The 24,900-nt window shown below is 42.8% G+C and overlaps 19 protein-coding genes across 22 annotated transcripts; 9 read left to right on the top strand and 10 right to left on the bottom strand.

The window, feature by feature from the left end:
- Positions 1-162: 162 nt before the first annotated feature.
- LOC119559171 (histone H1-like) lies at positions 163-1,024 on the bottom strand. The gene has a single exon (XM_037872232.1). It carries the CDS (start codon positions 1,002-1,004, stop codon positions 252-254), a length of 753 nt encoding a protein of 250 aa, XP_037728160.1. The 5' UTR covers positions 1,005-1,024; the 3' UTR covers positions 163-251.
- Positions 1,025-3,136: 2,112 nt separating this feature from the next.
- Positions 3,137-3,541, top strand: LOC119559215 (histone H4-like). The gene has a single exon (XM_037872285.1). The coding sequence runs from the start codon at positions 3,178-3,180 to the stop codon at positions 3,487-3,489; it is 312 nt and encodes a 103-aa protein (XP_037728213.1). The 5' UTR covers positions 3,137-3,177; the 3' UTR covers positions 3,490-3,541.
- A 325-nt stretch (positions 3,542-3,866) lies between these two features.
- Positions 3,867-4,363, bottom strand: LOC119559189 (histone H2A). The gene has a single exon (XM_037872250.1). It carries the CDS (start codon positions 4,307-4,309, stop codon positions 3,935-3,937), a length of 375 nt encoding a protein of 124 aa, XP_037728178.1. The 5' UTR covers positions 4,310-4,363; the 3' UTR covers positions 3,867-3,934.
- On the top strand, positions 4,337-5,014 carry LOC119559196 (histone H2B). 2 transcript variants are annotated; one of them, XM_037872260.1, is made up of 2 exons: positions 4,337-4,498; positions 4,553-5,014. In XM_037872260.1, exon 2 carries the CDS (start codon positions 4,704-4,706, stop codon positions 4,905-4,907), a length of 204 nt encoding a protein of 67 aa, XP_037728188.1. In that variant the 5' UTR covers positions 4,337-4,498; positions 4,553-4,703; the 3' UTR covers positions 4,908-5,014. The 2 variants fall into 2 exon arrangements, with proteins under 2 accessions (XP_037728188.1, XP_037728187.1); XM_037872259.1 differs by having other exon boundaries at positions 4,340-5,014.
- A 549-nt stretch (positions 5,015-5,563) lies between these two features.
- LOC119559251 (histone H1-like) lies at positions 5,564-6,136 on the bottom strand. Its single transcript, XM_037872322.1, has one exon. The coding sequence runs from the start codon at positions 6,134-6,136 to the stop codon at positions 5,564-5,566; it is 573 nt and encodes a 190-aa protein (XP_037728250.1).
- Positions 6,137-8,267: 2,131 nt separating this feature from the next.
- On the top strand, positions 8,268-8,672 carry LOC119559206 (histone H4). The gene has a single exon (XM_037872277.1). The coding sequence runs from the start codon at positions 8,309-8,311 to the stop codon at positions 8,618-8,620; it is 312 nt and encodes a 103-aa protein (XP_037728205.1). The 5' UTR covers positions 8,268-8,308; the 3' UTR covers positions 8,621-8,672.
- Positions 8,673-8,990: 318 nt separating this feature from the next.
- LOC119559185 (histone H2A) lies at positions 8,991-9,494 on the bottom strand. Its single transcript, XM_037872246.1, has one exon. It carries the CDS (start codon positions 9,438-9,440, stop codon positions 9,066-9,068), a length of 375 nt encoding a protein of 124 aa, XP_037728174.1. The 5' UTR covers positions 9,441-9,494; the 3' UTR covers positions 8,991-9,065.
- Positions 9,469-10,094, top strand: LOC119559197 (histone H2B). Of its 2 annotated transcripts, XM_037872262.1 has the most exons (2): positions 9,469-9,629; positions 9,684-10,094. In XM_037872262.1, the coding sequence occupies exon 2, from the start codon at positions 9,835-9,837 to the stop codon at positions 10,036-10,038; it is 204 nt and encodes a 67-aa protein (XP_037728190.1). In that variant the 5' UTR covers positions 9,469-9,629; positions 9,684-9,834; the 3' UTR covers positions 10,039-10,094. The 2 variants fall into 2 exon arrangements, with proteins under 2 accessions (XP_037728190.1, XP_037728189.1); XM_037872261.1 differs by having other exon boundaries at positions 9,471-10,094.
- Positions 10,095-10,154: 60 nt separating this feature from the next.
- Positions 10,155-11,295, bottom strand: LOC119559175 (histone H1-like). Its single transcript, XM_037872236.1, has 2 exons — positions 10,411-11,295; positions 10,155-10,353 (listed from the first exon to the last, which is right to left on the bottom strand). The coding sequence occupies exon 1, from the start codon at positions 11,273-11,275 to the stop codon at positions 10,523-10,525; it is 753 nt and encodes a 250-aa protein (XP_037728164.1). The 5' UTR covers positions 11,276-11,295; the 3' UTR covers positions 10,155-10,353; positions 10,411-10,522.
- Positions 11,296-13,406: 2,111 nt separating this feature from the next.
- Positions 13,407-13,811, top strand: LOC119559209 (histone H4). The gene has a single exon (XM_037872280.1). The coding sequence runs from the start codon at positions 13,448-13,450 to the stop codon at positions 13,757-13,759; it is 312 nt and encodes a 103-aa protein (XP_037728208.1). The 5' UTR covers positions 13,407-13,447; the 3' UTR covers positions 13,760-13,811.
- A 318-nt stretch (positions 13,812-14,129) lies between these two features.
- Positions 14,130-14,633, bottom strand: LOC119559186 (histone H2A). The gene has a single exon (XM_037872247.1). The coding sequence runs from the start codon at positions 14,577-14,579 to the stop codon at positions 14,205-14,207; it is 375 nt and encodes a 124-aa protein (XP_037728175.1). The 5' UTR covers positions 14,580-14,633; the 3' UTR covers positions 14,130-14,204.
- Positions 14,607-15,138, top strand: LOC119559252 (histone H2B-like). Its single transcript, XM_037872323.1, has one exon. It carries the CDS (start codon positions 14,806-14,808, stop codon positions 15,136-15,138), a length of 333 nt encoding a protein of 110 aa, XP_037728251.1. The 5' UTR covers positions 14,607-14,805.
- A 610-nt stretch (positions 15,139-15,748) lies between these two features.
- Positions 15,749-16,183, bottom strand: LOC119559254 (histone H1-like). Its single transcript, XM_037872324.1, has one exon. It carries the CDS (start codon positions 16,181-16,183, stop codon positions 15,749-15,751), a length of 435 nt encoding a protein of 144 aa, XP_037728252.1.
- Positions 16,184-18,556: 2,373 nt separating this feature from the next.
- On the top strand, positions 18,557-18,961 carry LOC119559210 (histone H4). The gene has a single exon (XM_037872281.1). It carries the CDS (start codon positions 18,598-18,600, stop codon positions 18,907-18,909), a length of 312 nt encoding a protein of 103 aa, XP_037728209.1. The 5' UTR covers positions 18,557-18,597; the 3' UTR covers positions 18,910-18,961.
- A 318-nt stretch (positions 18,962-19,279) lies between these two features.
- Positions 19,280-19,783, bottom strand: LOC119559191 (histone H2A). Its single transcript, XM_037872251.1, has one exon. The coding sequence runs from the start codon at positions 19,727-19,729 to the stop codon at positions 19,355-19,357; it is 375 nt and encodes a 124-aa protein (XP_037728179.1). The 5' UTR covers positions 19,730-19,783; the 3' UTR covers positions 19,280-19,354.
- On the top strand, positions 19,753-20,383 carry LOC119559194 (histone H2B). 2 transcript variants are annotated; one of them, XM_037872256.1, is made up of 2 exons: positions 19,753-19,918; positions 19,973-20,383. In XM_037872256.1, exon 2 carries the CDS (start codon positions 20,124-20,126, stop codon positions 20,325-20,327), a length of 204 nt encoding a protein of 67 aa, XP_037728184.1. In that variant the 5' UTR covers positions 19,753-19,918; positions 19,973-20,123; the 3' UTR covers positions 20,328-20,383. The 2 variants fall into 2 exon arrangements, with proteins under 2 accessions (XP_037728184.1, XP_037728183.1); XM_037872255.1 differs by having other exon boundaries at positions 19,760-20,383.
- Positions 20,384-20,443: 60 nt separating this feature from the next.
- LOC119559173 (histone H1-like) lies at positions 20,444-21,584 on the bottom strand. The gene is made up of 2 exons (XM_037872234.1): positions 20,700-21,584; positions 20,444-20,642 (listed from the first exon to the last, which is right to left on the bottom strand). The coding sequence occupies exon 1, from the start codon at positions 21,562-21,564 to the stop codon at positions 20,812-20,814; it is 753 nt and encodes a 250-aa protein (XP_037728162.1). The 5' UTR covers positions 21,565-21,584; the 3' UTR covers positions 20,444-20,642; positions 20,700-20,811.
- A 2,111-nt stretch (positions 21,585-23,695) lies between these two features.
- Positions 23,696-24,100, top strand: LOC119559211 (histone H4). Its single transcript, XM_037872282.1, has one exon. It carries the CDS (start codon positions 23,737-23,739, stop codon positions 24,046-24,048), a length of 312 nt encoding a protein of 103 aa, XP_037728210.1. The 5' UTR covers positions 23,696-23,736; the 3' UTR covers positions 24,049-24,100.
- A 393-nt stretch (positions 24,101-24,493) lies between these two features.
- LOC119559255 (histone H2A) lies at positions 24,494-24,868 on the bottom strand. Its single transcript, XM_037872325.1, has one exon. It carries the CDS (start codon positions 24,866-24,868, stop codon positions 24,494-24,496), a length of 375 nt encoding a protein of 124 aa, XP_037728253.1.
- Positions 24,869-24,900: the final 32 nt, after the last annotated feature.

Genomic DNA, 24,900 nt, shown 5'->3' on the forward strand with positions numbered 1-24,900 from the left:
TTTGACTTGCATTTTAAGATACTCTGGTACAGCTGCTGAAATCAATGCGGCCACACTTCTTTAAAAAAAAAATGCTAACGGCCTAACAAAATAATTGGATAAGTAAAATGTACAAAGTTTTAAATTGAAAGTATCTTTCTCTTGTTAACGAACGTTGTAGCCCTGAAAAGGGCTTGTTTAAACTAATTTCAGATATCGAAATCTAAAATAGCGATTGCGAGCAGGTACCAGGTACTGTACTTTTGCTAAATTTACTTCTTGGCAGCCGTAGTCTTGGCTTTCGGCTTTTTAGCGGTAGCAGGAGCAGCTGCTTTTTTCACCGCCTTTTTGGGCTTAGCAGACGCCGCTGGCTTGGCCTTTGGTGCTTTCGCCGCCTTTGGCTTCGCTGCGATCGACTTGGCCTTCGCTGCTGTTGGCTTCGCCTTTACGGTTCCAGTTTTCTTGGCATCCTTGGCCTTTGCCTTTTCGGTTTTCTTCTTCTCTGCGGTCTTTTTGGTGGTAACAGCCTTCTTAGCCTTGGGCTTCTTCTCGTCAGCTCCGGCGGCAGCTTTCTTGGCGGTGGATCCGGTCTTCTTGACGGCTACCTTCTTGCTTTTCACCTTCTTCTCAGCAGACGCAGGCTTCGGCTTCGGATCCTTCTTGGCGGAGGCCGACAGTTTAAATGAGCCAGACGCCCCTTTTCCCTTGGTTTGGATCAGCTTTCCATTGACCACGGCGGATTTCAAGTATTTCTTGATGAATGGAGCCAGCTTCTGGGCATCGCATTTATAGGTGGCAGTGATGTATTTCTTAATTGCCAGAAGCGATGAGCCGCCACGTTCCTTCAAATTCTTGATGGATGCGTCCACCATTTGTTGAGTTGGCGGATGCGATGGCGGGGCAGCAGCCCTTTTCACCTTTGGGGCAGCGGATCCAGATGCCTTCTTGGTGGCCACCTTCTTCTCAACTGACACTGACGGGGCAGCCACTGGGGAAGCGGACGTTGCAACTGCAGAATCAGACATTTTTCTTCACTAAAATACACTTTTTCGTATAGAAAATGGGCCGCGCGCTTATTACCAACCTCCTTCGTTCGGATGAGAATCGAGGAGGAGAGCACTTTAACTGTGCGCCTGGCATCAGGCATTTGCTCTGCTATTATTTGTTTGAAGTGCAAACATATTTTCTTATTTTTAGTGCTTAAGATTCTAAAACTTAACAATCTTTTTATTGTTTTACATTCTTAAATGATCTATTAAGCAGGTAATGTTTTCAAAATGTAAGTATCTTGTTTTTGCGACCTTTTATTGCCTTATCAACTTCAACATAGACATTCGTAACATGAGCAATTTTCTTAAAAACCCATTTTAAAATATGATATCTTAAAAATATTTTGTAACTTGCTAATGAAAAAATAAATTTGAACCTTTTACTTAAATAAGTACTACAATTATATTTACTTATCATTAGTTTAGGTATTTTATTACTTGTTCCAAGTTGTCCCTTGGCTACGTACGAAGTTGGCTATCAAGCTACATTCGGCAATGGTTTTCTGACTGTTAAAAATATAAATCTTTTAAAATATTGTATTTATTCGATGTTTTCTTAGATATATCATGTCTTTGCTCAAGACAGTACAGCATTGGATGCATGTTTATAAGCAGTTTTTACAAAATTTGCTAATATGTGTTTCATGTATGAATCCCATTGAGGCCGCACTCAAGTTAACATTAAAGAAAAAAATCTAAAAAATATACTTAATAATATTTTTCTTGTTTTTTATAAAGCATTATGCATTCATTAACGCATATGATTTATTTTCAGATAGCGTTTAAAAGTTTTTCGATTTTTTGTTGATGCTTGAATGTCTAATGTTGATCGTGGTTGTCCCACATAACCCTCCCTTTCTAAAAACATGCCGACATTTATAACGAAAATTTTTGAAAAACGTGATAATACCAAAAGTACAATCAAATTGAATCTAATCTATTAAATAAATCTAATATTACAAAAAACGATATATAAATTCAGGAATATATATACCTATAAGCAGTTTTTTTTGTGTCCCATATAAAAATATCGTGGAGGTTGCACTTAACATTAAAAAGAAAATATAAAAAATGTATTTTTAAATCTGTTTATGTTTTATTAAGCAAATAGATTCACAAGCCTAGCTAATTTTTGTTCATCTCGCATGTAATATTTTTTAGTTTTTTTCTGATGCTTGAAAGTCTTGACCATCCCTGCCGCATAGCAGCTCCATCGCATTAAAAACCCCACCCAATCCAATATTTATTGATTTTATCAATTCTAATTTCTATCAAATCACAAAAAGTTACATACAATTATTAACTCCACTTACGAAGGAACGAGTCGAAAAGTTTTTTTTTTATTTTAACGTTGAAGCCTGCAGATAAAAATTTGTATCTCATTGACTGTAATTTGTGGTCCTGAAAAGGACCGATTTGTACAAAGTATGTTAGCGCATTGGCAGCACGCACACTTAAGCACGCTCGCCGCGAATGCGACGGGCCAACTGGATGTCTTTGGGCATGATGGTGACACGCTTGGCATGAATGGCGCACAAGTTGGTATCTTCAAAGAGGCCAACCAGATAGGCCTCGCTAGCTTCCTGCAGAGCCATCACTGCCGAGCTCTGGAATCGCAGGTCAGTCTTGAAGTCCTGAGCGATTTCACGCACCAGACGCTGGAAAGGCAGCTTGCGGATCAGGAGCTCGGTACTCTTCTGGTATCGACGGATCTCACGCAGGGCAACAGTTCCAGGGCGATACCGATGGGGCTTCTTCACGCCTCCGGTGGCTGGTGCGCTCTTGCGAGCGGCCTTAGTAGCCAGTTGTTTGCGTGGCGCCTTGCCACCAGTCGATTTCCGAGCGGTTTGCTTGGTACGGGCCATTTTCGAGTTCACGTTCACTTCACGTTTCAAAACAACAATAAACGATAGCTGCATTTGCTACCTACTTATATAGCAAAACGAGGAGGGTTGAAAAGAGAGGGAAGCAGAGGCCATCTCACTTGTCGAGCAGAGAGCGGTGAGCGAAGAGCGGGACGCACATATCGTTCGGACTCGCTCGTGTTTCTGGGGTTTTAGGTATAAATAAGAGTGCGTCGAAAATCAGGAATTAGTTCTTCAGTGACTTTCGTTTCGTGCAGTGTGTTAACAGTAGAAAATAGTGAAATATGACTGGTCGCGGTAAAGGAGGCAAAGGCTTGGGAAAAGGAGGCGCCAAGCGTCATCGCAAAGTGCTGCGAGATAACATCCAGGGTATCACTAAGCCAGCAATCCGCCGTTTGGCTCGTCGCAGCGGTGTGAAGCGCATCTCGGGACTCATTTACGAGGAAACACGTGGCGTTCTGAAGGTGTTCTTGGAGAACGTTATCCGCGATGCCGTCACCTACACCGAACACGCCAAGAGGAAGACTGTCACAGCCATGGATGTTGTGTACGCTCTGAAGAGGCAAGGCCGCACCCTGTACGGCTTCGGCGGTTAAAAAACTAGTACAGCTTGTACTTCATTCAGCAATCGGTCCTTTTCAGGACCACCATTCAAATTTTCGAAGGAGACAAATTTTCAAATAATTTTTTGATTTATTGGCATACTGACCGGGAACTCGAAAGTTGATACTGCATATACATATTGCATTGAACCAAAATTAAATTTCAAATGGATATGGGTTCAGGTATGTATTTTGTAGAGGCTGTACCGCTTGCAGATACAGCATTAACGGAAATGCGTCTTTTTGGCGACGAACTTCTTAGAACATTCCAGATCTTATTTCTGACCAAGTGCTATTCAACGACATTTCTTGTTTTAATGATATAATATACGTATTGAAAAATCTTCACTTCTTTGGTAAAAACTTGGTCGTCCTGAAAAGGACGGTTGGGTTTTATTTTTTATGTACAAGTATGTAGTAGGCTCCGCATTTAAAACGTTTAAGCCTTCTTCTCGGTCTTCTTGGGCAACAGAACAGCCTGGATGTTGGGCAACACTCCACCCTGGGCAATGGTGACGCCGGAGAGTAGTTTGTTCAACTCCTCGTCGTTGCGGATGGCCAGCTGCAGATGACGAGGAATAATCCTAGTCTTCTTGTTGTCACGAGCAGCATTGCCAGCCAATTCGAGAACCTCAGCGGCCAGATATTCCATCACAGCAGCCAGGTAAACTGGAGCGCCGGCCCCAACTCGCTCGGCATAGTTGCCCTTGCGGAGCAAACGGTGAATACGGCCCACTGGGAACTGAAGACCGGCACGGTTAGAGCGGGACTTTGCCTTTCCCTTCACTTTGCCACCTTTTCCACGACCAGACATTTTTCTTTACGAGTATTTCACTTAGTTCACTTTACACACTGAAAACGAATGCTCGACGAGCCCCGGGTAGCCACATATTTATACTTTTGCGTCTGCCTGCGCGTTCATTTAGGGGTGGGTGCCTTAGACCTGAAAACATTGCTCGAAAAAAAGTATAAAGCTGAACGCGCTTGGGCACCATTATGATCAGTGAGTTGTGTTTGTGAAATCATAAGTGAAGTGAATAATGCCGCCGAAAACTAGTGGAAAGGCAGCCAAGAAGGCTGGCAAAGCCCAGAAGAACATCACCAAGACCGATAAGAAGAAGAAGCGCAAGAGGAAGGAGAGCTACGCCATCTACATTTACAAGGTCCTGAAGCAGGTCCACCCTGACACCGGCATTTCGTCGAAGGCAATGAGCATCATGAACAGCTTTGTGAATGATATCTTCGAGCGCATTGCTGCCGAGGCGTCTCGTCTGGCTCACTACAACAAGCGCTCGACCATAACCAGTCGGGAGATCCAAACGGCTGTTCGCCTGCTCCTGCCCGGAGAGTTGGCCAAGCACGCCGTCAGTGAGGGAACCAAGGCTGTCACCAAGTACACCAGCTCCAAGTAATTTTCTCTTGCTGCGTATGGGCAGAAAGATCCAAAACGGCCCTTTTCAGGGCCACAACACATTTTACCAAAGAAACTACATTTTCAATATACCATTTGCCAATCAAATTCGTGATATAAGTTCAATTTGTGTTTTTTTTTCTGAAGAACTTATTCTGGAGCTTTATAGTATAGTTATTAAATCATGAACATCGATTGATAACGAGTTTCTGCAAAAAGTGGCGAGGAACATTCTTTGACTTGCATTTTAAGATACTCTGGTACAGCTGCTGAAATCAATGCGGCCACACTTCTTTAAAAAAAAATGCTAACGGCCTAACAAAATAATTGGATAAGTAAAATGTACAAAGTTTTAAATTGAAAGTATCTTTCTCTTGTTAACGAACGTTGTAGCCCTGAAAAGGGCTTGTTTAAACTAATTTCAGATATCGAAATCTAAAATAGCGATTGCGAGCAGGTACCAGGTACTGTACTTTTGCTCAATTTACTTCTTGGCAGCCGTAGTCTTGGCTTTCGGCTTTTTAGCGGTAGCAGGAGCAGCTGCTTTTTTCACCGCCTTTTTGGGCTTAGCAGACGCCGCTGGCTTGGCCTTTGGTGCTTTCGCCGCCTTTGGCTTCGCTGCGATCGACTTGGCCTTCGCTGCTGTTGGCTTCGCCTTTACGGTTCCAGTTTTCTTGGCATCCTTGGCCTTTGCCTTTTCGGTTTTCTTCTTCTCTTTTTGGTGGTAACAGCCTTCTTAGCCTTGGGCTTCTTCTCGTCAGCTCCGGCGGCAGCTTTCTTGGCGGTGGATCCGGTCTTCTTGACGGCTACCTTCTTGCTTTTCACCTTCTTCTCAGCAGACGCAGGCTTCGGCTTCGGATCCTTCTTGGCGGAGGCCGACAGTTTAAATGAGCCAGACGCCCCTTTTCCCTTGGTTTGGATCAGCTTTCCATTGACCACGGCGGATTTCAAGTATTTCTTGATGAATGGAGCCAGCTTCTGGGCATCGCATTTATAGGTGGCAGTGATGTATTTCTTAATTGCCAGAAGCGATGAGCCGCCACGTTCCTTCAAATTCTTGATGGATGCGTCCACCATTTGTTGAGTTGGCGGATGCGATGGCGGGGCAGCAGCCCTTTTCACCTTTGGGGCAGCGGATCCAGATGCCTTCTTGGTGGCCACCTTCTTCTCAACTGACACTGACGGGGCAGCCACTGGGGAAGCGGACGTTGCAACTGCAGAATCAGACATTTTTCTTCACTAAAATACACTTTTTCGTATAGAAAATGGGCCGCGCGCTTATTACCAACCTCCTTCGTTCGGATGAGAATCGAGGAGGAGAGCACTTTAACTGTGCGCCTGGCATCAGGCATTTGCTCTGCTATTATTTGTTTGAAGTGCAAACATATTTTCTTATTTTTAGTGCTTAAGATTCTAAAACTTAACAATCTTTTTATTGTTTTACATTCTTAAATGATCTATTAAGCAGGTAATGTTTTCAAAATGTAAGTATCTTGTTTTTGCGACCTTTTATTGCCTTATCAACTTCAACATAGACATTCGTAACATGAGCAATTTTCTTAAAAACCCATTTTAAAATATGATATCTTAAAAATATTTTGTAACTTGCTAATGAAAAAATAAATTTGAACCTTTTACTTAAATAAGTACTACAATTATATTTACTTATCATTAGTTTAGGTATTTTATTACTTGTTCCAAGTTGTCCCTTGGCTACGTACGAAGTTGGCTATCAAGCTACATTCGGCAATGGTTTTCTGACTGTTAAAAATATAAATCTTTTAAAATATTGTATTTATTCGATGTTTTCTTAGATATATCATGTCTTTGCTCAAGACAGTACAGCATTGGATGCATGTTTATAAGCAGTTTTTACAAAATTTGCTAATATGTGTTTCATGTATGAATCCCATTGAGGCCGCACTCAAGTTAACATTAAAGAAAAAAATCTAAAAAATATACTTAATAATATTTTTCTTGTTTTTTATAAAGCATTATGCATTCATTAACGCATATGATTTATTTTCAGATAGCGTTTAAAAGTTTTTCGATTTTTTGTTGATGCTTGAATGTCTAATGTTGATCGTGGTTGTCCCACATAACCCTCCCTTTCTAAAAACATGCCGACATTTATAACGAAAATTTTTGAAAAACGTGATAATACCAAAAGTACAATCAAATTGAATCTAATCTATTAAATAAATCTAATATTACAAAAAACGATATATAAATTCAGGAATATATATACCTATAAGCAGTTTTTTTTGTGTCCCATATAAAAATATCGTGGAGGTTGCACTTAACATTAAAAAGAAAATATAAAAAATGTATTTTTAAATCTGTTTATGTTTTATTAAGCAAATAGATTCACAAGCCTAGCTAATTTTTGTTCATCTCGCATGTAATATTTTTTAGTTTTTTTCTGATGCTTGAAAGTCTTGACCATCCCTGCCGCATAGCAGCTCCATCGCATTAAAAACCCCACCCAATCCAATATTTATTGATTTTATCAATTCTAATTTCTATCAAATCACAAAAAGTTACATACAATTATTAACTCCACTTACGAAGGAACGAGTCGAAAAGTTTTTTTTTTATTTTAACGTTGAAGCCTGCAGATAAAAATTTGTATCTCATTGACTGTAATTTGTGGTCCTGAAAAGGACCGATTTGTACAAAGTATGTTAGCGCATTGGCAGCACGCACACTTAAGCACGCTCGCCGCGAATGCGACGGGCCAACTGGATGTCTTTGGGCATGATGGTGACACGCTTGGCATGAATGGCGCACAAGTTGGTATCTTCAAAGAGGCCAACCAGATAGGCCTCGCTAGCTTCCTGCAGAGCCATCACTGCCGAGCTCTGGAATCGCAGGTCAGTCTTGAAGTCCTGAGCGATTTCACGCACCAGACGCTGGAAAGGCAGCTTGCGGATCAGGAGCTCGGTACTCTTCTGGTATCGACGGATCTCACGCAGGGCAACAGTTCCAGGGCGATACCGATGGGGCTTCTTCACGCCTCCGGTGGCTGGTGCGCTCTTGCGAGCGGCCTTAGTAGCCAGTTGTTTGCGTGGCGCCTTGCCACCAGTCGATTTCCGAGCGGTTTGCTTGGTACGGGCCATTTTCGAGTTCACGTTCACTTCACGTTTCAAAACACAATAAACGATAGCTGCATTTGCTACCTACTTATATAGCAAAACGAGGAGGGTTGAAAAGAGAGGGAAGCAGAGGCCATCTCACTTGTCGAGCAGAGAGCGGTGAGCGAAGAGCGGGACGCACATATCGTTCGGACTCGCTCGTGTTTCTGGGGTTTTAGGTATAAATAAGAGTGCGTCGAAAATCAGGAATTAGTTCTTCAGTGACTTTCGTTTCGTGCAGTGTGTTAACAGTAGAAAATAGTGAAATATGACTGGTCGCGGTAAAGGAGGCAAAGGCTTGGGAAAAGGAGGCGCCAAGCGTCATCGCAAAGTGCTGCGAGATAACATCCAGGGTATCACTAAGCCAGCAATCCGCCGTTTGGCTCGTCGCGGCGGTGTGAAGCGCATCTCGGGACTCATTTACGAGGAAACACGTGGCGTTCTGAAGGTGTTCTTGGAGAACGTTATCCGCGATGCCGTCACCTACACCGAACACGCCAAGAGGAAGACTGTCACAGCCATGGATGTTGTGTACGCTCTGAAGAGGCAAGGCCGCACCCTGTACGGCTTCGGCGGTTAAAAAACTAGTACAGCTTGTACTTCATTCAGCAATCGGTCCTTTTCAGGACCACCATTCAAATTTTCGAAGGAGACAAATTTTCAAATAATTTTTTGATTTATTGGCATACTGACCGGGAACTCGAAAGTTGATACTGCATATACATATTGCATTGAACCAAAATTAAATTTCAAATGGGTATGGGTTCAGGTATGTATTTTGTAGAGGCTGTACCGCTTGCAGATACAGCATTAACGGAAATGCGTCTTTTTGGCGACGAACTTCTTAGAACATTCCAGATCTTATTTCTGACCAAGTGCTATTCAACGACATTTCTTGTTTTAATGATATAATATACGTATTGGAAAATCTTCACTTCTTTGGTAAAAACTTGGTCGTCCTGAAAAGGACGGTTGGGTTTTATTTTTTATGTACAAGTATGTAGTAGGCTCCGCATTTAAAACGTTTAAGCCTTCTTCTCGGTCTTCTTGGGCAACAGAACAGCCTGGATGTTGGGCAACACTCCACCCTGGGCAATGGTGACGCCGGAGAGTAGTTTGTTCAACTCCTCGTCGTTGCGGATGGCCAGCTGCAGATGACGAGGAATAATCCTAGTCTTCTTGTTGTCACGAGCAGCATTGCCAGCCAATTCGAGAACCTCAGCGGCCAGATATTCCATCACAGCAGCCAGGTAAACTGGAGCGCCGGCCCCAACTCGCTCGGCATAGTTGCCCTTGCGGAGCAAACGGTGAATACGGCCCACTGGGAACTGAAGACCGGCACGGTTAGAGCGGGACTTTGCCTTTCCCTTCACTTTGCCACCTTTTCCACGACCAGACATTTTTCTTTACGAGTATTTCACTTAGTTCACTTTACACACTGAAAACGAATGCTCGACGAGCCCCGGGTAGCCACATATTTATACTTTTGCGTCTGCCTGCGCGTTCATTTAGGGGTGGGTGCCTTAGACCTGAAAACATTGCTCGAAAAAAAGTATAAAGCTGAACGCGCTTGGGCACCATTATGATCAGTGAGTTGTGTTTGTGAAATCATAAGTGAAGTGAATAATGCCGCCGAAAACTAGTGGAAAGGCAGCCAAGAAGGCTGGCAAAGCCCAGAAGAACATCACCAAGACCGATAAGAAGAAGAAGCGCAAGAGGAAGGAGAGCTACGCCATCTACATTTACAAGGTCCTGAAGCAGGTCCACCCTGACACCGGCATTTCGTCGAAGGCAATGAGCATCATGAACAGCTTTGTGAATGATATCTTCGAGCGCATTGCTGCCGAGGCGTCTCGTCTGGCTCACTACAACAAGCGCTCGACCATAACCAGTCGGGAGATCCAAACGGCTGTTCGCCTGCTCCTGCCCGGAGAGTTGGCCAAGCACGCCGTCAGTGAGGGAACCAAGGCTGTCACCAAGTACACCAGCTCCAAGTAATTTTCTCTTGCTGCGTATGGGCAGAAAGATCCAAAACGGCCCTTTTCAGGGCCACAACACATTTTACCAAAGAAACTACATTTTCAATATACCATTTGCCAATCAAATTCGTGATATAAGTTCAATTTGTGTTTTTTTTTCTGAAGAACTTATTCTGGAGCTTTATAGTATAGTTATTAAATCATGAACATCGATTGATAACGAGTTTCTGCAAAAAGTGGCGAGGAACATTCTTTGACTTGCATTTTAAGATACTCTGGTACAGCTGCTGAAATCAATGCGGCCACACTTCTTTAAAAAAAAAATGCTAACGGCCTAACAAAATAATTGGATAAGTAAAATGTACAAAGTTTTAAATTGAAAGTATCTTTCTCTTGTTAACGAACGTTGTAGCCCTGAAAAGGGCTTGTTTAAACTAATTTCAGATATCGAAATCTAAAATAGCGATTGCGAGCAGGTACCAGGTACTGTACTTTTGCTCAATTTACTTCTTGGCAGCCGTAGTCTTGGCTTTCGGCTTTTTAGCGGTAGCAGGAGCAGCTGCTTTTTTCACCGCCTTTTTGGGCTTAGCAGACGCCGCTGGCTTGGCCTTTGGTGCTTTCGCCGCCTTTGGCTTCGCTGCGATCGACTTGGCCTTCGCTGCTGTTGGCTTCGCCTTTACGGTTCCAGTTTTCTTGGCATCCTTGGCCTTTGCCTTTTCGGTTTTCTTCTTCTCTGCGGTCTTTTTGGTGGTAACAGCCTTCTTAGCCTTGGGCTTCTTCTCGTCAGCTCCGGCGGCAGCTTTCTTGGCGGTGGATCCGGTCTTCTTGACGGCTACCTTCTTGCTTTTCACCTTCTTCTCAGCAGACGCAGGCTTCGGCTTCGGATCCTTCTTGGCGGAGGCCGACAGTTTAAATGAGCCAGACGCCCCTTTTCCCTTGGTTTGGATCAGCTTTCCATTGACCACGGCGGATTTCAAGTATTTCTTGATGAATGGAGCCAGCTTCTGGGCATCGCATTTATAGGTGGCAGTGATGTATTTCTTAATTGCCAGAAGCGATGAGCCGCCACGTTCCTTCAAATTCTTGATGGATGCGTCCACCATTTGTTGAGTTGGCGGATGCGATGGCGGGGCAGCAGCCCTTTTCACCTTTGGGGCAGCGGATCCAGATGCCTTCTTGGTGGCCACCTTCTTCTCAACTGACACTGACGGGGCAGCCACTGGGGAAGCGGACGTTGCAACTGCAGAATCAGACATTTTTCTTCACTAAAATACACTTTTTCGTATAGAAAATGGGCCGCGCGCTTATTACCAACCTCCTTCGTTCGGATGAGAATCGAGGAGGAGAGCACTTTAACTGTGCGCCTGGCATCAGGCATTTGCTCTGCTATTATTTGTTTGAAGTGCAAACATATTTTCTTATTTTTAGTGCTTAAGATTCTAAAACTTAACAATCTTTTTATTGTTTTACATTCTTAAATGATCTATTAAGCAGGTAATGTTTTCAAAATGTAAGTATCTTGTTTTTGCGACCTTTTATTGCCTTATCAACTTCAACATAGACATTCGTAACATGAGCAATTTTCTTAAAAACCCATTTTAAAATATGATATCTTAAAAATATTTTGTAACTTGCTAATGAAAAAATAAATTTGAACCTTTTACTTAAATAAGTACTACAATTATATTTACTTATCATTAGTTTAGGTATTTTATTACTTGTTCCAAGTTGTCCCTTGGCTACGTACGAAGTTGGCTATCAAGCTACATTCGGCAATGGTTTTCTGACTGTTAAAAATATAAATCTTTTAAAATATTGTATTTATTCGATGTTTTCTTAGATATATCATGTCTTTGCTCAAGACAGTACAGCATTGGATGCATGTTTATAAGCAGTTTTTACAAAATTTGCTAATATGTGTTTCATGTATGAATCCCATTGAGGCCGCACTCAAGTTAACATTAAAGAAAAAAATCTAAAAAATATACTTAATAATATTTTTCTTGTTTTTTATAAAGCATTATGCATTCATTAACGCATATGATTTATTTTCAGATAGCGTTTAAAAGTTTTTCGATTTTTTGTTGATGCTTGAATGTCTAATGTTGATCGTGGTTGTCCCACATAACCCTCCCTTTCTAAAAACATGCCGACATTTATAACGAAAATTTTTGAAAAACGTGATAATACCAAAAGTACAATCAAATTGAATCTAATCTATTAAATAAATCTAATATTACAAAAAACGATATATAAATTCAGGAATATATATACCTATAAGCAGTTTTTTTTGTGTCCCATATAAAAATATCGTGGAGGTTGCACTTAACATTAAAAAGAAAATATAAAAAATGTATTTTTAAATCTGTTTATGTTTTATTAAGCAAATAGATTCACAAGCCTAGCTAATTTTTGTTCATCTCGCATGTAATATTTTTTAGTTTTTTTCTGATGCTTGAAAGTCTTGACCATCCCTGCCGCATAGCAGCTCCATCGCATTAAAAACCCCACCCAATCCAATATTTATTGATTTTATCAATTCTAATTTCTATCAAATCACAAAAAGTTACATACAATTATTAACTCCACTTACGAAGGAACGAGTCGAAAAGTTTTTTTTTTATTTTAACGTTGAAGCCTGCAGATAAAAATTTGTATCTCATTGACTGTAATTTGTGGTCCTGAAAAGGACCGATTTGTACAAAGTATGTTAGCGCATTGGCAGCACGCACACTTAAGCACGCTCGCCGCGAATGCGACGGGCCAACTGGATGTCTTTGGGCATGATGGTGACACGCTTGGCATGAATGGCGCACAAGTTGGTATCTTCAAAGAGGCCAACCAGATAGGCCTCGCTAGCTTCCTGCAGAGCCATCACTGCCGAGCTCTGGAATCGCAGGTCAGTCTTGAAGTCCTGAGCGATTTCACGCACCAGACGCTGGAAAGGCAGCTTGCGGATCAGGAGCTCGGTACTCTTCTGGTATCGACGGATCTCACGCAGGGCAACAGTTCCAGGGCGATACCGATGGGGCTTCTTCACGCCTCCGGTGGCTGGTGCGCTCTTGCGAGCGGCCTTAGTAGCCAGTTGTTTGCGTGGCGCCTTGCCACCAGTCGATTTCCGAGCGGTTTGCTTGGTACGGGCCATTTTCGAGTTCACGTTCACTTCACGTTTCAAAACACAATAAACGATAGCTGCATTTGCTACCTACTTATATAGCAAAACGAGGAGGGTTGAAAAGAGAGGGAAGCAGAGGCCATCTCACTTGTCGAGCAGAGAGCGGTGAGCGAAGAGCGGGACGCACATATCGTTCGGACTCGCTCGTGTTTCTGGGGTTTTAGGTATAAATAAGAGTGCGTCGAAAATCAGGAATTAGTTCTTCAGTGACTTTCGTTTCGTGCAGTGTGTTAACAGTAGAAAATAGTGAAATATGACTGGTCGCGGTAAAGGAGGCAAAGGCTTGGGAAAAGGAGGCGCCAAGCGTCATCGCAAAGTGCTGCGAGATAACATCCAGGGTATCACTAAGCCAGCAATCCGCCGTTTGGCTCGTCGCGGCGGTGTGAAGCGCATCTCGGGACTCATTTACGAGGAAACACGTGGCGTTCTGAAGGTGTTCTTGGAGAACGTTATCCGCGATGCCGTCACCTACACCGAACACGCCAAGAGGAAGACTGTCACAGCCATGGATGTTGTGTACGCTCTGAAGAGGCAAGGCCGCACCCTGTACGGCTTCGGCGGTTAAAAAACTAGTACAGCTTGTACTTCATTCAGCAATCGGTCCTTTTCAGGACCACCATTCAAATTTTCGAAGGAGACAAATTTTCAAATAATTTTTTGATTTATTGGCATACTGACCGGGAACTCGAAAGTTGATACTGCATATACATATTGCATTGAACCAAAATTAAATTTCAAATGGGTATGGGTTCAGGTATGTATTTTGTAGAGGCTGTACCGCTTGCAGATACAGCATTAACGGAAATGCGTCTTTTTGGCGACGAACTTCTTAGAACATTCCAGATCTTATTTCTGACCAAGTGCTATTCAACGACATTTCTTGTTTTAATGATATAATATACGTATTGGAAAATCTTCACTTCTTTGGTAAAAACTTGGTCGTCCTGAAAAGGACGGTTGGGTTTTATTTTTTATGTACAAGTATGTAGTAGGCTCCGCATTTAAAACGTTTAAGCCTTCTTCTCGGTCTTCTTGGGCAACAGAACAGCCTGGATGTTGGGCAACACTCCACCCTGGGCAATGGTGACGCCGGAGAGTAGTTTGTTCAACTCCTCGTCGTTGCGGATGGCCAGCTGCAGATGACGAGGAATAATCCTAGTCTTCTTGTTGTCACGAGCAGCATTGCCAGCCAATTCGAGAACCTCAGCGGCCAGATATTCCATCACAGCAGCCAGGTAAACTGGAGCGCCGGCCCCAACTCGCTCGGCATAGTTGCCCTTGCGGAGCAAACGGTGAATACGGCCCACTGGGAACTGAAGACCGGCACGGTTAGAGCGGGACTTTGCCTTTCCCTTCACTTTGCCACCTTTTCCACGACCAGACATTTTTCTTTACGAGTATTTCACTTAGTTCACTTTACACACTGAAAACGAATGCTCGACGAGCCCCGGGTAGCCACATATTTATACTTTTGCGTCTGCCTGCGCGTTCATTTAGGGGTGGGTGCCTTAGACCTGAAAACATTGCTCGAAAAAAAGTATAAAGCTGAACGCGCTTGGGCACCATTATGATCAGTGAGTTGTGTTTGTGAAATCATAAGTGAAGTGAATAATGCCGCCGAAAACTAGTGGAAAGGCAGCCAAGAAGGCTGGCAAAGCCCAGAAGAACATCACCAAGACCGATAAGAAGAAGAAGCGCAAGAGGAAGGAGAGCTACGCCATCTACATTTACAAGGTCCTGAAGCAGGTCCACCCTGACACCGGCATTTCGTCGAAGGCAATGAGCATCATGAACAGCTTTGTGAATGATATCTTCGAGCGCATTGCTGCCGAGGCGTCTCGTCTGGCTCACTACAACAAGCGCTCGACCATAACCAGTCGGGAGATCCAAACGGCTGTTCGCCTGCTCCTGCCCGGAGTAGTTGGCCAAGCACGCCGTCAGTGAGGGAACAAGGCTGTCACCAAGTACACCAGCTCCCAAGTAATTTTCTCTTGCTGCGTATGGGCCAGAAAGATCCAAAACGGCCCTTTTCAGGGCCACAACACATTTTACCAAAGAAACTACATTTTCAATATACCATTTGCCAATCAAATTCGTGATATAAGTTCAATTTGTGTTTTTTTTTTCTGAAGAACTTATTCTGGAGCTTTTATAGTATAGTTATTAAATCATGAACATCGATTGATAACGAGTTTCTGCAAAAAGTGGCGAGGAACATTCTTTGACTTGCATTTTAAGATACTCTGGTACAGCTGCTGAAAATCAATGCGGCCACACTTCTTTAAAAAAAAATGCTAACGGCCCTAACAAAATAATTGGATAAGTAAAATGTACAAAGTTTTAAATTGAAAGTATCTTTCTCTTGTTAACGAACGTTGTAGCCCTGAAAAGGGCTTGTTTAAACTAATTTCAGATATCGAAATCTAAAATAGCGATTGCGAGCAGGTACCAGGTACTGTACTTTTGCTCAATTTACTTCTTGGCAGCCGTAGTCTTGGCTTTCGGCTTTTTAGCGGTAGCAGGAGCAGCTGCTTTTTTCACCGCCTTTTTGGGCTTAGCAGACGCCGCTGGCTTGGCCCTTTGGTGCTTTCGCCGCCTTTGGCTTCGCTGCGATCGACTTGGCCTTCGCTGCTGTTGGCTTCGCCTTTACGGTTCCAGTTTTCTTGGCATCCTTGGCCTTTGCCTTTTCGGTTTTCTTCTTCTCTGCGGTCTTTTTGGTGGTAACAGCCTTCTTAGCCTTGGGCTTCTTCTCGTCAGCTCCGGCGGCAGCTTTCTTGGCGGTGGATCCGGTCTTCTTGACGGCTACCTTCTTGCTTTTCACCTTCTTCTCAGCAGACGCAGGCTTCGGCTTCGGATCCTTCTTGGCGGAGGCCGGACAGTTTAAATGAGCCAGACGCCCCTTTTCCCTTGGTTTTGGATCAGCTTTCCATTGACCACGGCGGATTTCAAGTATTTCTTGATGAATGGAGCCAGCTTCTGGGCATCGCATTTATAGGTGGCAGTGATGTATTTCTTAATTGCCAGAAGCGATGGAGCCGCCACGTTTCCTTCAAATTCTTGATGGATGCGTCCACCATTTGTTGAGTTGGCGGATGCGATGGCGGGGCAGCAGCCCTTTTCACCTTTGGGGCAGCGGATCCAGATGCCTTCTTGGTGGCCACCTTCTTCTCAACTGACACTGACGGGGCAGCCACTGGGGAAGCGGACGTTGCAACTGCAGAATCAGACATTTTTCTTCACTAAAATACACTTTTTCGTATAGAAAATGGGCCCGCGCGCTTATTACCAACCTCCTTCGTTCGGATGAGAATCGAGGAGGAGAGCACTTTAACTGTGCGCCTGGCATCAGGCATTTGCTCTGCTATTATTTGTTTGAAGTGCAAACATATTTTCTTATTTTTAGTGCTTAAGATTCTAAAACTTAACAATCTTTTTATTGTTTTACATTCTTAAATGATCTATTAAGCAGGTAATGTTTTCAAAATGTAAGTATCTTGTTTTTGCGACCTTTTATTGCCTTATCAACTTCAACATAGACATTCGTAACATGAGCAATTTTCTTAAAAACCCATTTTAAAATATGATATCTTAAAAATATTTTGTAACTTGCTAATGAAAAAATAAATTTGAACCTTTTACTTAAATAAGTACTACAATTATATTTACTTATCATTAGTTTAGGTATTTTATTACTTGTTCCAAGTTGTCCCTTGGCTACGTACGAAGTTGGCTATCAAGCTACATTCGGCAATGGTTTTCTGACTGTTAAAAATATAAATCTTTTAAAATATTGTATTTATTCGATGTTTTCTTAGATATATCATGTCTTTGCTCAAGACAGTACAGCATTGGATGCATGTTTATAAGCAGTTTTTACAAAATTTGCTAATATGTGTTTCATGTATGAATCCCATTGAGGCCGCACTCAAGTTAACATTAAAGAAAAAAATCTAAAAAATATACTTAATAATATTTTTCTTGTTTTTTATAAAGCATTATGCATTCATTAACGCATATGATTTATTTTCAGATAGCGTTTAAAAGTTTTTCGATTTTTTGTTGATGCTTGAATGTCTAATGTTGATCGTGGTTGTCCCACATAACCCTCCCTTTCTAAAAACATGCCGACATTTATAACGAAAATTTTTGAAAAACGTGATAATACCAAAAGTACAATCAAATTGAATCTAATCTATTAAATAAATCTAATATTACAAAAAACGATATATAAATTCAGGAATATATATACCTATAAGCAGTTTTTTTTGTGTCCCATATAAAAATATCGTGGAGGTTGCACTTAACATTAAAAAGAAAATATAAAAAATGTATTTTTAAATCTGTTTATGTTTTATTAAGCAAATAGATTCACAAGCCTAGCTAATTTTTGTTCATCTCGCATGTAATATTTTTTAGTTTTTTTCTGATGCTTGAAAGTCTTGACCATCCCTGCCGCATAGCAGCTCCATCGCATTAAAAACCCCACCCAATCCAATATTTATTGATTTTATCAATTCTAATTTCTATCAAATCACAAAAAGTTACATACAATTATTAACTCCACTTACGAAGGAACGAGTCGAAAAGTTTTTTTTTTATTTTAACGTTGAAGCCTGCAGATAAAAATTTGTATCTCATTGACTGTAATTTGTGGTCCTGAAAAGGACCGATTTGTACAAAGTATGTTAGCGCATTGGCAGCACGCACACTTAAGCACGCTCGCCGCGAATGCGACGGGCCAACTGGATGTCTTTGGGCATGATGGTGACACGCTTGGCATGAATGGCGCACAAGTTGGTATCTTCAAAGAGGCCAACCAGATAGGCCTCGCTAGCTTCCTGCAGAGCCATCACTGCCGAGCTCTGGAATCGCAGGTCAGTCTTGAAGTCCTGAGCGATTTCACGCACCAGACGCTGGAAAGGCAGCTTGCGGATCAGGAGCTCGGTACTCTTCTGGTATCGACGGATCTCACGCAGGGCAACAGTTCCAGGGCGATACCGATGGGGCTTCTTCACGCCTCCGGTGGCTGGTGCGCTCTTGCGAGCGGCCTTAGTAGCCAGTTGTTTGCGTGGCGCCTTGCCACCAGTCGATTTCCGAGCGGTTTGCTTGGTACGGGCCATTTTCGAGTTCACGTTCACTTCACGTTTCAAAACACAATAAACGATAGCTGCATTTGCTACCTACTTATATAGCAAAACGAGGAGGGTTGAAAAGAGAGGGAAGCAGAGGCCATCTCACTTGTCGAGCAGAGAGCGGTGAGCGAAGAGCGGGACGCACATATCGTTCGGACTCGCTCGTGTTTCTGGGGTTTTAGGTATAAATAAGAGTGCGTCGAAAATCAGGAATTAGTTCTTCAGTGACTTTCGTTTCGTGCAGTGTGTTAACAGTAGAAAATAGTGAAATATGACTGGTCGCGGTAAAGGAGGCAAAGGCTTGGGAAAAGGAGGCGCCAAGCGTCATCGCAAAGTGCTGCGAGATAACATCCAGGGTATCACTAAGCCAGCAATCCGCCGTTTGGCTCGTCGCGGCGGTGTGAAGCGCATCTCGGGACTCATTTACGAGGAAACACGTGGCGTTCTGAAGGTGTTCTTGGAGAACGTTATCCGCGATGCCGTCACCTACACCGAACACGCCAAGAGGAAGACTGTCACAGCCATGGATGTTGTGTACGCTCTGAAGAGGCAAGGCCGCACCCTGTACGGCTTCGGCGGTTAAAAAACTAGTACAGCTTGTACTTCATTCAGCAATCGGTCCTTTTCAGGACCACCATTCAAATTTTCGAAGGAGACAAATTTTCAAATAATTTTTTGATTTATTGGCATACTGACCGGGAACTCGAAAGTTGATACTGCATATACATATTGCATTGAACCAAAATTAAATTTCAAATGGGTATGGGTTCAGGTATGTATTTTGTAGAGGCTGTACCGCTTGCAGATACAGCATTAACGGAAATGCGTCTTTTTGGCGACGAACTTCTTAGAACATTCCAGATCTTATTTCTGACCAAGTGCTATTCAACGACATTTCTTGTTTTAATGATATAATATACGTATTGGAAAATCTTCACTTCTTTGGTAAAAACTTGGTCGTCCTGAAAAGGACGGTTGGGTTTTATTTTTTATGTACAAGTATGTAGTAGGCTCCGCATTTAAAACGTTTAAGCCTTCTTCTCGGTCTTCTTGGGCAACAGAACAGCCTGGATGTTGGGCAACACTCCACCCTGGGCAATGGTGACGCCGGAGAGTAGTTTGTTCAACTCCTCGTCGTTGCGGATGGCCAGCTGCAGATGACGAGGAATAATCCTAGTCTTCTTGTTGTCACGAGCAGCATTGCCAGCCAATTCGAGAACCTCAGCGGCCAGATATTCCATCACAGCAGCCAGGTAAACTGGAGCGCCGGCCCCAACTCGCTCGGCATAGTTGCCCTTGCGGAGCAAACGGTGAATACGGCCCACTGGGAACTGAAGACCGGCACGGTTAGAGCGGGACTTTGCCTTTCCCTTCACTTTGCCACCTTTTCCACGACCAGACATTTTTCTTTACGAGTATTTCACTTAGTTCACTTTACACACTGAAAACGAATGCTCGACGAGCCCCGGGTAGCCACATATTTATACTTTTGCGTCTGCCTGCGCGTTCATTTAGGGGTGGGTGCCTTAGACCTGAAAACATTGCTCGAAAAAAAGTATAAAGCTGAACGCGCTTGGGCACCATTATGATCAGTGAGTTGTGTTTGTGAAATCATAAGTGAAGTGAATAATGCCGCCGAAAACTAGTGGAAAGGCAGCCAAGAAGGCTGGCAAAGCCCAGAAGAACATCACCAAGACCGATAAGAAGAAGAAGCGCAAGAGGAAGGAGAGCTACGCCATCTACATTTACAAGGTCCTGAAGCAGGTCCACCCTGACACCGGCATTTCGTCGAAGGCAATGAGCATCATGAACAGCTTTGTGAATGATATCTTCGAGCGCATTGCTGCCGAGGCGTCTCGTCTGGCTCACTACAACAAGCGCTCGACCATAACCAGTCGGGAGATCCAAACGGCTGTTCGCCTGCTCCTGCCCGGAGAGTTGGCCAAGCACGCCGTCAGTGAGGGAACCAAGGCTGTCACCAAGTACACCAGCTCCAAGTAATTTTCTCTTGCTGCGTATGGGCAGAAAGATCCAAAACGGCCCTTTTCAGGGCCACAACACATTTTACCAAAGAAACTACATTTTCAATATACCATTTGCCAATCAAATTCGTGATATAAGTTCAATTTGTGTTTTTTTTTCTGAAGAACTTATTCTGGAGCTTTATAGTATAGTTATTAAATCATGAACATCGATTGATAACGAGTTTCTGCAAAAAGTGGCGAGGAACATTCTTTGACTTGCATTTTAAGATACTCTGGTACAGCTGCTGAAATCAATGCGGCCACACTTCTTTAAAAAAAAAATGCTAACGGCCTAACAAAATAATTGGATAAGTAAAATGTACAAAGTTTTAAATTGAAAGTATCTTTCTCTTGTTAACGAACGTTGTAGCCCTGAAAAGGGCTTGTTTAAACTAATTTCAGATATCGAAATCTAAAATAGCGATTGCGAGCAGGTACCAGGTACTGTACTTTTGCTCAATTTACTTCTTGGCAGCCGTAGTCTTGGCTTTCGGCTTTTTAGCGGTAGCAGGAGCAGCTGCTTTTTTCACCGCCTTTTTGGGCTTAGCAGACGCCGCTGGCTTGGCCTTTGGTGCTTTCGCCGCCTTTGGCTTCGCTGCGATCGACTTGGCCTTCGCTGCTGTTGGCTTCGCCTTTACGGTTCCAGTTTTCTTGGCATCCTTGGCCTTTGCCTTTTCGGTTTTCTTCTTCTCTGCGGTCTTTTTGGTGGTAACAGCCTTCTTAGCCTTGGGCTTCTTCTCGTCAGCTCCGGCGGCAGCTTTCTTGGCGGTGGATCCGGTCTTCTTGACGGCTACCTTCTTGCTTTTCACCTTCTTCTCAGCAGACGCAGGCTTCGGCTTCGGATCCTTCTTGGCGGAGGCCGACAGTTTAAATGAGCCAGACGCCCCTTTTCCCTTGGTTTGGATCAGCTTTCCATTGACCACGGCGGATTTCAAGTATTTCTTGATGAATGGAGCCAGCTTCTGGGCATCGCATTTATAGGTGGCAGTGATGTATTTCTTAATTGCCAGAAGCGATGAGCCGCCACGTTCCTTCAAATTCTTGATGGATGCGTCCACCATTTGTTGAGTTGGCGGATGCGATGGCGGGGCAGCAGCCCTTTTCACCTTTGGGGCAGCGGATCCAGATGCCTTCTTGGTGGCCACCTTCTTCTCAACTGACACTGACGGGGCAGCCACTGGGGAAGCGGACGTTGCAACTGCAGAATCAGACATTTTTCTTCACTAAAATACACTTTTTCGTATAGAAAATGGGCCGCGCGCTTATTACCAACCTCCTTCGTTCGGATGAGAATCGAGGAGGAGAGCACTTTAACTGTGCGCCTGGCATCAGGCATTTGCTCTGCTATTATTTGTTTGAAGTGCAAACATATTTTCTTATTTTTAGTGCTTAAGATTCTAAAACTTAACAATCTTTTTATTGTTTTACATTCTTAAATGATCTATTAAGCAGGTAATGTTTTCAAAATGTAAGTATCTTGTTTTTGCGACCTTTTATTGCCTTATCAACTTCAACATAGACATTCGTAACATGAGCAATTTTCTTAAAAACCCATTTTAAAATATGATATCTTAAAAATATTTTGTAACTTGCTAATGAAAAAATAAATTTGAACCTTTTACTTAAATAAGTACTACAATTATATTTACTTATCATTAGTTTAGGTATTTTATTACTTGTTCCAAGTTGTCCCTTGGCTACGTACGAAGTTGGCTATCAAGCTACATTCGGCAATGGTTTTCTGACTGTTAAAAATATAAATCTTTTAAAATATTGTATTTATTCGATGTTTTCTTAGATATATCATGTCTTTGCTCAAGACAGTACAGCATTGGATGCATGTTTATAAGCAGTTTTTACAAAATTTGCTAATATGTGTTTCATGTATGAATCCCATTGAGGCCGCACTCAAGTTAACATTAAAGAAAAAAATCTAAAAAATATACTTAATAATATTTTTCTTGTTTTTTATAAAGCATTATGCATTCATTAACGCATATGATTTATTTTCAGATAGCGTTTAAAAGTTTTTCGATTTTTTGTTGATGCTTGAATGTCTAATGTTGATCGTGGTTGTCCCACATAACCCTCCCTTTCTAAAAACATGCCGACATTTATAACGAAAATTTTTGAAAAACGTGATAATACCAAAAGTACAATCAAATTGAATCTAATCTATTAAATAAATCTAATATTACAAAAAACGATATATAAATTCAGGAATATATATACCTATAAGCAGTTTTTTTTGTGTCCCATATAAAAATATCGTGGAGGTTGCACTTAACATTAAAAAGAAAATATAAAAAATGTATTTTTAAATCTGTTTATGTTTTATTAAGCAAATAGATTCACAAGCCTAGCTAATTTTTGTTCATCTCGCATGTAATATTTTTTAGTTTTTTTCTGATGCTTGAAAGTCTTGACCATCCCTGCCGCATAGCAGCTCCATCGCATTAAAAACCCCACCCAATCCAATATTTATTGATTTTATCAATTCTAATTTCTATCAAATCACAAAAAGTTACATACAATTATTAACTCCACTTACGAAGGAACGAGTCGAAAAGTTTTTTTTTTATTTTAACGTTGAAGCCTGCAGATAAAAATTTGTATCTCATTGACTGTAATTTGTGGTCCTGAAAAGGACCGATTTGTACAAAGTATGTTAGCGCATTGGCAGCACGCACACTTAAGCACGCTCGCCGCGAATGCGACGGGCCAACTGGATGTCTTTGGGCATGATGGTGACACGCTTGGCATGAATGGCGCACAAGTTGGTATCTTCAAAGAGGCCAACCAGATAGGCCTCGCTAGCTTCCTGCAGAGCCATCACTGCCGAGCTCTGGAATCGCAGGTCAGTCTTGAAGTCCTGAGCGATTTCACGCACCAGACGCTGGAAAGGCAGCTTGCGGATCAGGAGCTCGGTACTCTTCTGGTATCGACGGATCTCACGCAGGGCAACAGTTCCAGGGCGATACCGATGGGGCTTCTTCACGCCTCCGGTGGCTGGTGCGCTCTTGCGAGCGGCCTTAGTAGCCAGTTGTTTGCGTGGCGCCTTGCCACCAGTCGATTTCCGAGCGGTTTGCTTGGTACGGGCCATTTTCGAGTTCACGTTCACTTCACGTTTCAAAACACAATAAACGATAGCTGCATTTGCTACCTACTTATATAGCAAAACGAGGAGGGTTGAAAAGAGAGGGAAGCAGAGGCCATCTCACTTGTCGAGCAGAGAGCGGTGAGCGAAGAGCGGGACGCACATATCGTTCGGACTCGCTCGTGTTTCTGGGGTTTTAGGTATAAATAAGAGTGCGTCGAAAATCAGGAATTAGTTCTTCAGTGACTTTCGTTTCGTGCAGTGTGTTAACAGTAGAAAATAGTGAAATATGACTGGTCGCGGTAAAGGAGGCAAAGGCTTGGGAAAAGGAGGCGCCAAGCGTCATCGCAAAGTGCTGCGAGATAACATCCAGGGTATCACTAAGCCAGCAATCCGCCGTTTGGCTCGTCGCGGCGGTGTGAAGCGCATCTCGGGACTCATTTACGAGGAAACACGTGGCGTTCTGAAGGTGTTCTTGGAGAACGTTATCCGCGATGCCGTCACCTACACCGAACACGCCAAGAGGAAGACTGTCACAGCCATGGATGTTGTGTACGCTCTGAAGAGGCAAGGCCGCACCCTGTACGGCTTCGGCGGTTAAAAAACTAGTACAGCTTGTACTTCATTCAGCAATCGGTCCTTTTCAGGACCACCATTCAAATTTTCGAAGGAGACAAATTTTCAAATAATTTTTTGATTTATTGGCATACTGACCGGGAACTCGAAAGTTGATACTGCATATACATATTGCATTGAACCAAAATTAAATTTCAAATGGGTATGGGTTCAGGTATGTATTTTGTAGAGGCTGTACCGCTTGCAGATACAGCATTAACGGAAATGCGTCTTTTTGGCGACGAACTTCTTAGAACATTCCAGATCTTATTTCTGACCAAGTGCTATTCAACGACATTTCTTGTTTTAATGATATAATATACGTATTGGAAAATCTTCACTTCTTTGGTAAAAACTTGGTCGTCCTGAAAAGGACGGTTGGGTTTTATTTTTTATGTACAAGTATGTAGTAGGCTCCGCATTTAAAACGTTTAAGCCTTCTTCTCGGTCTTCTTGGGCAACAGAACAGCCTGGATGTTGGGCAACACTCCACCCTGGGCAATGGTGACGCCGGAGAGTAGTTTGTTCAACTCCTCGTCGTTGCGGATGGCCAGCTGCAGATGACGAGGAATAATCCTAGTCTTCTTGTTGTCACGAGCAGCATTGCCAGCCAATTCGAGAACCTCAGCGGCCAGATATTCCATCACAGCAGCCAGGTAAACTGGAGCGCCGGCCCCAACTCGCTCGGCATAGTTGCCCTTGCGGAGCAAACGGTGAATACGGCCCACTGGGAACTGAAGACCGGCACGGTTAGAGCGGGACTTTGCCTTTCCCTTCACTTTGCCACCTTTTCCACGACCAGACATTTTTCTTTACGAGTATTTCACTTAGTTCACTT

This window comes from Drosophila subpulchrella, unplaced genomic scaffold, assembly GCF_014743375.2.
Source record: "Drosophila subpulchrella strain 33 F10 #4 breed RU33 unplaced genomic scaffold, RU_Dsub_v1.1 Primary Assembly Seq19, whole genome shotgun sequence".
In the NCBI taxonomy this organism is placed as follows: domain Eukaryota; kingdom Metazoa; phylum Arthropoda; class Insecta; order Diptera; family Drosophilidae; genus Drosophila; species Drosophila subpulchrella.